The sequence below is a fragment of the Chelonoidis abingdonii genome, chromosome 15 (assembly GCF_003597395.2).
Source record: "Chelonoidis abingdonii isolate Lonesome George chromosome 15, CheloAbing_2.0, whole genome shotgun sequence".
Classification (NCBI taxonomy): domain Eukaryota; kingdom Metazoa; phylum Chordata; order Testudines; family Testudinidae; genus Chelonoidis; species Chelonoidis abingdonii.
In genome coordinates, this window is record NC_133783.1 from 46812671 (window position 1) to 46821960 (window position 9290).

A 9290-nucleotide genomic window follows, 5' to 3' on the forward strand; every position below is an offset into this window, starting at 1 on the left:
ATCAGCATTTGATCATACCTGGCCTGACTCTCCAACTTTACTCATGTTGTGTAGCACATGCTAACGAGAGTAACATCATACTGATAAGCCTTGCCTAAGATGGTTGATTTCAATGGGGCTACATGTGTGACTATGGTGTCCCAATGTTCTCATTGGGGCATTCCTATATGAAAGTGCCACTCTGGATGATTAGTGATTGTAGAATCAACCCCCATTGTCAGATATGATTTGAAGTACTTAAACAACCATGTTATTATAATGAAAATGTGCTACTAAATCCCTATTTCTCCCAATGCTTTGGAATGTACAGTGGTTGAGAAAAGTCATGAGAGAAAATAAAAGCGTCAGCTGAGTAGTAGTCCTAGATTGACTATAGCTTTGATATCTGAAGCAGTGTCAGGGACATGTCTGTTAACACCTTTAATGATGCTAGGACACTAGAAAGTGAATCAGAAAAGTGTGATAGGGAACCACCGCAACAGGCTAATTATCTTCTGAAATCAGACAAAGATGTGAAATCACTTTAGAACAATTTACATTGACCTCTGCAGGGTTCTGCCATTTCATGGGCATTTGGGTGTGTATACTGGAGACAGGACCCCAGTAGCTGCACTGTGAAATTATAGGCGCCTCTTTAACTCAGCAGGGATAACATAATAAAAAGAACATTATTTAAAGCACAGCTGAGAAAAGACTCACCAGTTGTAAGGGGCTCGCTTGTTGTAGGTGGTGGAGCTGGCAATGCAAAAAGATAATGACAGTCTTAAAAATGATTAAAGTTGATTAAATGCCATCTTTATTAAATGGACAATTGAATACTTTATGACTGACAAGAGACATTTACAAACTAGGACATAGTTATTGAAGGAGAGTGAATGAAGAACGAAATATATTCAAAACTACAAACCCAAACGGAAAACATGTTAGTGCTAATGTAGTGGATAGATATATATCCTCTGTGGATTGGGCACAGAGGGAGACCTGTAACACACACTCACCAGTGGGTTACATACTTCTGGTCAAAGAAAGCTCATCTCAAGCATCTGAAGCCACAGCAATTCGAATTCAGGACAAGACTGCTCTTATGTGACAGCATCTTCCTGGCCAACACACCAGGGATTGAAACAAGACCTCCAGAGCTAAAACATGAGTTGCTGTGGCTTGTTTTCAAGGCTCAAGACTCTCTAGTAGGGGTTGTAACAGACTTGTATCCTCTGTGGATCAGAAGAGAGGGGGACACTTAACGAGACACTGACCAAAGGGTTATGTTAATGCCAAAGTTGGATAGGTCTGGGCCAGGCAATTAGGGAAAGGAAATCGGATATATGTGAGATGAGCTTGTATCATATGTCTTACTGCTCCTTGTTCTGGGAAAAGCCATTGGATCAGTTTCCCGGTGGGAAGAAACCTTTCCATGGTTCTCTTTACATCACAAAGTTCAAGTTCTTGATGAGGGAGTAGGATTTCCCCACTCCCACTTGCAGAAAGTAAAGGGCTTAATCCCAAACACAGTTGATCTCATGGGACCTTATCGAAGCACACACCATCCTCATAGGCCTTTGTATGGATCACTGGGCCACCTGACCTCCATCTGCCTACTTGGCAACATGACTTCAGTGAAGCTCTCCACAGCCCTCCCCCACACACTATCTTGCTCGCAGCTGCCTCAGGACCAGTTTTTTATGGTGAGTTTCCCACTTGCAGGTTTGGATGTTATTCCTGAAAAACACAAGAAATAATAGAAATCTGAGTACCTAAGCAGATGACACTGGCATCCTCACGGTGGGCGCAGTTATGTATGCCCCATCCGCGGTGCGAGCACTGTAACAGAGAGGGTTCATTCCCTCTGCACTGCACATCATCCAGGAGAATACTTCCGGAGCCTTCACCGAACCAAGCATTAGTGGGGGCCTCAATGGCCTGCCCACATCCAAGCTGTCTGCACACAACCTCTGCATCCTTTATGTCCCAGGCATCATCACAAACTGTTCCCCAGCTTCCATTGTAACGGACTTCAACGCGACCGGAACACCCATTCTGTCCATTCCTGACTCTCACTAATGGACCTTGGAAAAACAGAGGGAAATTCATTTTCACCCAGTTGTTGAAATCTGGGGCTCTTTTCTAGTTATGAAGTTGGCTACTGGTGATTTTATGAAAGTTGCAAAGCTGATATTTTTCCTTTTCCTACAATTGTATATTATTGCACATAAGTAATAGAGTTTTTGCAACAACATTACTACAAGCAAAAACATGGAAATCCCAAGTGACCGGAATATGCAATTAACTTGCTAATCACAAGCTATGCGGTATCAATTCATCAGCATTTGATCATACCTGGCCTGACTCTCCAACTTTACTCATGTTGTGTAGCACATGCTAACGAGAGTAACATCATACTGATAAGCCTTGCCTAAGCTGGTTGATTTCAATGGGGCTACATGTGTGACTATGGTGTCCCAATGTTCTCATTGGGGCATTCCTATATGAAAGTGCCACTCTGGATGATTAGTGATTGTAGAATCAACCCCCATTGTCAGATATGATTTGAAGTACTTAAACAACCATGTTATTATAATGAAAATGTGCTACTAAATCCCTATTTCTCCCAATGCTTTGGAATGTACAGTGGTTGAGAAAAGTCATGAGAGAAAATAAAAGCGTCAGCTGAGTAGTAGTCCTAGATTGACTATAGCTTTGATATCTGAAGCAGTGTCAGGGACATGTCTGTTAACACCTTTAATGATGCTAGGACACTAGAAAGTGAATCAGAAAAGTGTGATAGGGAACCACCGCAACAGGCTAATTATCTTCTGAAATCAGACAAAGATGTGAAATCACTTTAGTACAATTTACATTGACCTCTGCAGGGTTCTGCCATTTCATGGGCATTTGGGTGTGTATACTGGAGACAGGACCCCAGTAGCTGCACTGTGAAATTATAGGCGCCTCTTTAACTCAGCAGGGATAACATAATAAAAAGAACATTATTTAAAGCACAGCTGAGAAAAGACTCACCAGTTGTAAGGGGCTCGCTTGTTGTAGGTGGTGGAGCTGGCAATGCAAAAAGATAATGACAGTCTTAAAAATGATTAAAGTTGATTAAATGCCATCTTTATTAAATGGACAATTGAATACTTTATGACTGACAAGAGACATTTACAAACTAGGACATAGTTATTGAAGGAGAGTGAATGAAGAACGAAATATATTCAAAACTACAAACCCAAACGGAAAACATGTTAGTGCTAATGTAGTGGATAGATATATATCCTCTGTGGATTGGGCACAGAGGGAGACCTGTAACACACACTCACCAGTGGGTTACATACTTCTGGTCAAAGAAAGCTCATCTCAAGCATCTGAAGCCACAGCAATTCGAATTCAGGACAAGACTGCTCTTATGTGACAGCATCTTCCTGGCCAACACACCAGGGATTGAAACAAGACCTCCAGAGCTAAAACATGAGTTGCTGTGGCTTGTTTTCAAGGCTCAAGACTCTCTAGTAGGGGTTGTAACAGACTTGTATCCTCTGTGGATCAGAAGAGAGGGGGACACTTAACGAGACACTGACCAAAGGGTTATGTTAATGCCAAAGTTGGATAGGTCTGGGCCAGGCAATTAGGGAAAGGAAATCGGATATATGTGAGATGAGCTTGTATCATATGTCTTACTGCTCCTTGTTCTGGGAAAAGCCATTGGATCAGTTTCCCGGTGGGAAGAAACCTTTCCATGGTTCTCTTTACATCACAAAGTTCAAGTTCTTGATGAGGGAGTAGGATTTCCCCACTCCCACTTGCAGAAAGTAAAGGGCTTAATCCCAAACACAGTTGATCTCATGGGACCTTATCGAAGCACACACCATCCTCATAGGCCTTTGTATGGATCACTGGGCCACCTGACCTCCATCTGCCTACTTGGCAACATGACTTCAGTGAAGCTCTCCACAGCCCTCCCCCACACACTATCTTGCTCGCAGCTGCCTCAGGACCAGTTTTTTATGGTGAGTTTCCCACTTGCAGGTTTGGATGTTATTCCTGAAAAACACAAGAAATAATAGAAATCTGAGTACCTAAGCAGATGACACTGGCATCCTCACGGTGGGCGCAGTTATGTATGCCCCATCCGCGGTGCGAGCACTGTAACAGAGAGGGTTCATTCCCTCTGCACTGCACATCATCCAGGAGAATACTTCCGGAGCCTTCACCGAACCGAGCATTAGTGGGGGCCTCAATGGCCTGCCCACATCCAAGCTGTCTGCACACAACCTCTGCATCCTTTATGTCCCAGGCATCATCACAAACTGTTCCCCAGCTTCCTTTGTAATGGACTTCAACGCGACCAGAACATCCATTCTGTCCATTCATGAGTCTCACTAATGGACCTTGGAAAAACAGAGGGAAATTCAATTTCACCCAGCTGTTGAAATCTGGGGCTCTTTTCTAGTTATTGATCAGTTTCCCCACAGAAGTAGGACACTAGGAACTGAATTAGAAAAGTGTGATAGGGAAACACCACCAGCAGGCTAATTATCTACTAAAATCAGACAAAGATGTGAAATCACTTTAGGACAATTTACATTGACCTCTGCAGCTTTCTGCCATTTCATGGCCATTTGGGCGTGTATACTGGAGACAGGAGCCCAGTAACTGCACTGGATCACTGGGCCACCTGAGCTCCATCTGACTACACGACTGTGGTGAAGCCACAAACACTGACACAGACACACTCTTGCTCACAATTGCCTCAGGACCAGTTTTTTATGGTGATTTTCCTACTTGGAGGTTTGGATGTTATTCCTGAAAAATATGATTCATGTAAAATAATAGAAATCTGAGTACCTGAGCAGATGACACCAGCATCCTCACGGTGGGCGCAGTTATGTGTGCCCCACCCCTGGTGCGAGCACTGCAACAGAGAGGCTTCATTCCCTCTGCACTGCACATCATCCAGGAGAATACTTCCGGAGCCTTCACCAAACCGGGCATTAGTGGGGGCTTCAATGGCCCGCCCACACTCAAGCTGTCTGCACACAACCTCTGCATCATTTATGTCCCAGGCATCATCACAGACTGTTCCCCAGCTTCCTTTGTAACGGACTTCAACGCGACCGGAACACCCGTCCTGTCCATTCACCAGTCTCAGTGATATGGAACTACTCAGTGGGGCTGAGGTTGCATAAACCAAAAAGGCTGACAAGAGACATAAGAGAAAATAAGGTCCTTGTTCTTTAATAGCCACTAGGATGTGTTAGCTGGATGAAGGTTTTTTGTTTGTTTGTTTGTTTTTATCATCACTGAAAGCACGTTGATGGCTAGATCCTGTATTACTAATAGATTCTGCTGAGCATAGTTGAGAGAAGAGTCATCAGTAAGTCAGTCTGGGCCATTGGTTTGGGCCTGCCACTAGCTGGGGATTACCATAGTGCAATGCACTCTGGCTACATTCCTTCAACTTCCCTCCAGACACACCATCAGCACAGGTTTCATTGAGGACCGTGGCATATAGGAGTTGTCCCCAAGTACTTGATACCTGTTGGGGCCTCTCCTAGACCACAAAAATATCCAGATAGGGTTTGTGAGCAATTAAATACATCCACCTGTATATATTTGGTGATCTGCATTGACTCTAAGACTTTGAATTATTAATCACAACTGAAAATAATTGGTTTCTTTGATATTTATATATTGCTATAGATGTGCACATCACTTTATAAACAAATGAGGAATTTCCTTTGGACTCAAAAAAATTATTTAAACTGCCATTTAACTGCTGCTTATATAAATGCTAAGCAATTTTTAGAAATATATTGGAGTTTAAGGGGAAAATAGGGAGTGCAGATATAAATATTTGGTGGGTGAAAACTAGTAACTTAAAATATTCATATCTTTATGTGTGATCACAGAGTGTCTGTAAAGTTGATCTTGATTTTTAATATATAATCTTTGTCTTTACCTTTAAAATGATAATAATAAAATAATGATAATTAATGTGACTGTTTTTTCACCCATAGGATAGTATGTCAGCTACAGTGAATGATATTTGGTAGAGGCATTCTGAAGTCATAAATAATGAAGGAGCTGAAAAGATGGGACAAAAGCTTCGGAGACAGTATAATGGATGAAGAAAGAAAAGATGCTACAGATAACTAAGGTAGAAGACTATCTGGTACTCTATCACTTCTTGAGGTCTTCACTGCAGAATTTGCCTAGGTTCTTAACTGAATGTTGCCTCTTTGATCCAAGTTTAGTGGCGCTTTCAACTTGGGCTAGCATGCATGGCTGGAGTATGGGCTAGAGCAGTGGTTCCCAAACTGGGGTTCGAGAACCCCTGGGGGGTTCATGAAATGTTACAGGGGTTTCTCGGAAAATTTTTTTCCTAATGGCAGACAGAGCTGTCCCTAGGGACCATGGACAGCATGGGGCCAGCAGCCTGGAGCCCCTGGACTTCCAAGAGCTGAAAGGATCAAAGCAAGCATAACTATCACACTGAGGAGATTTAAACTTCAAGACTCCTTATAAGAAATGGAAAGGGAGGTGGCTATTTTTTGCGGTTTTTAAAATTAAATAGGCAGCTAGTATTGTTTTTAAAATTGTTATGATGAACAAGTTAAAACTTTGTTGTAACATGTGTTGTTTGTCTGCACTGCTCAAGACCTGAATGCTTGTGCAGGAGGAACTCTTTGAGTTGGCTTCTTAAATACCTTCATGCTGTTTCACATCTGCTACTCTTTGATGAAACATAGGAGCCTTGTCTTATAAAATGCTTATTCAAAGTGAAACAAGCTAGGAAAGTGAGATCTTGGAAGAGTGTTGCCATTTTCATTATGTAATAAAATTACTGTAATGAAAAATAAGAACATAAGAATGGCCCTACTGGGTCAGACCAAGGGTCCATCTAGCCCAGTATCCTGTCTTCCAACAGTGGCCAATGCCAGGTGCCCCAGAGGGAATGAACAGAACAGGTAATCATCAAGTGATCCATCCCCTTTTGCTCATTCCCAGCGTCTGGCAAACAGAGGCCAGGGACACTTAATAATAAATAGTGTGTAATAAGCATGTCATAAAAACAAATTTTATATTTCCAAGATCACTACTTTTATAATTTATACTCAGATAAATGAGAAAATCCCTGGAAATATATATTTTTAGGAGGGGGTTTGTGAGACTTGACATTTTAGTGAAAGGGGTTCACAGATTGTTAAAGTTTGGGAACCACTGGGTTAAAGATTGAGTTCTGCTTTCACTTGGGTTGGTAACCTGCTTCCTTGGCAGTGAGGACACAGGTCAAATCATATGAGTTCTGGTAATCCTCCAATGCCTTCTCTTGTGCCCAGAAGGACAGACAAGTTCTCTTACAGTTCACTGGGAAATAATGATAAGAGTAGCTCAGCTTACCGCAGCACAAAGGACTATGGGTTCTGGCCCCAGAAGTCCTAGTGACATACGTGGTGGAATGCAGAACCAGTGAAAACACAGTAACTTGAGTATGGCTTTGGAGCCTGGCTGCTCATACTTGGGCTAGGCTAACCCACGTGATCAGACCCAGATGCTGATCATCCCAGGCTAACTTCAGTGAAGACATACCCTTGGTGTGCTATCACCTTTATCTACTAAAGTACTGAGTTACAGCACTCACACTGTATACCGCTACAGCCTCCATTCCTGAGGGGGTTTTAATGCTGAGGTTCTATTGTACTGTTTTTAAAAACAACATTGCTTATCAGAGACAGTCCTGCAAGCTTTTGCTCAGGTGAGTAGTCTCAATGATACTGAAGTCTTGGGTTTGCAGGATTAGGTCCCACATGAATTTTTCACAATTTTCCCCACTCAGAGATCAATTGAAATACAAATAGAGGCTTTAAAGGCTAATCTGATTAAATCACATCAGATCTTAGTGAAGTCAGGTCAAGTCACAATGGGAAGCCATTGAATAAAAACAAAGATTATTAGATTTCTGCTATGCTGGGATTTGACCACCTCCTTGTAGTCCATTTTAATCCTCTTTGATGATGAACACAACTAAGGGTGTCTTCTTTCTTGTTTTAGACATAATTAAATGTAACCATCTTTTTCATCCTAAACTAAGTACATTAATCTATTTCTTCTTCTTATTGATAGACAAGCCCTTATCAGTAATACCCATGCCGGTCCTTTGAGATCAAAATCTTTTATTCAAGGTATCAAGATTACCTGAAGTTTTTGATGTAAAATTTGAAGAAACTCGGAGCTGTGGCTAATCTTTAAACACACCACTGTTCTCTGCACAAAGGCTCGGTGTTTTTAACCTATATGTTGCTGTTTTGTCTACTTGTCTCTAACACTCTATTCCTTGTCATCTCTATATACATTTTAGAACCTCAAGTCTACTGGGCAACATAACTGATGTTCCTGAAATGCAGCTCTCCCCTACAATGGTTGTAATACAGAAAAAAAAAATCACAAACATTACTGCTTTCCATTTCCAGTTTAGAATATGATCTCTGAGACTTTGACCTCAATCGTGGCACCAAGAGATAAACTGAAACAGAAGTTTCATTGTACTAAGCCATTTAGCAATTTTCAGTAATATTTTTACTTCTATTAGGTTCAGTTGCCATCAGTTCCCAACAAGTCATGTGTATCTATGTAATAAAATCCAGCTTTTAATATTTTTATACACGAATGAGAAAAACATCTGATAAATTTTAGACATAATACCTGGGTCATGCAAGATAGTGGCACTTATTAGCAGCATGCAGGTGAAAATCGTTTGAGGTCCCATTTTTCACAGGGTTTTCTGCTTACCTAAACAGATGTAGTCTCAGAATTTATATGAATTCTAGTCTATACAGGAGGGGGCGTTCCATGCAATTTGATCTTGCTTCTTGCACCTCCAAATCAATACCAAGGAAGTTTTCCCAGGAGGATATTTTCATTTCACAATGTAACAATGTACACCCACAGATATAAATATTCACAGATTGTTATTGCTCCAAAGTAGAAATTGGACTGATTCCAAACCTTTGTGGCCATGCATAATGCCATACTCTGATGTGATTGTTCCAGGAAGTGGTGGCTTTCAGATGTAATGACATCAAGTAAGGATGGCATATCAACTAATTAGCTTTCCAGCTGCCCAAGTGTCACACTGGAGGAAGCGAATCTATTATTGCAGAAAGTGCATCAAAAGATTGTGGAAAGGTCTCAATTAACAAATTCCTACCTTGCTTCAGAACACTCCAGTGAAACAAAATACTCCACTGTTCAGTGGTACCTGAATTTTCTCCAAGTGGCTTTGGCTCCTGTTT

The 9290-nt window shown here is 41.5% G+C and overlaps 1 protein-coding gene across 1 annotated transcript in view; it reads right to left on the minus strand.

The window, feature by feature from the left end:
- The window catches only part of LOC116834428 (scavenger receptor cysteine-rich domain-containing protein DMBT1-like), a 43644-nt gene extending 34881 nt beyond the window's left edge, over positions 1 to 8763 (minus strand). The window contains 5 exon segments of the mRNA XM_075072676.1: positions 1755 to 2066; positions 3019 to 3054; positions 4074 to 4376; positions 4723 to 5193; positions 8701 to 8763. Of these exon segments, the coding sequence (XP_074928777.1) occupies positions 1755 to 2066; positions 3019 to 3054; positions 4074 to 4376; positions 4723 to 5193; positions 8701 to 8737 (1159 nt within the window). The 5' untranslated portion in view covers positions 8738 to 8763.
- Between the last annotated feature and the right edge of the window lie 527 nt (positions 8764 to 9290).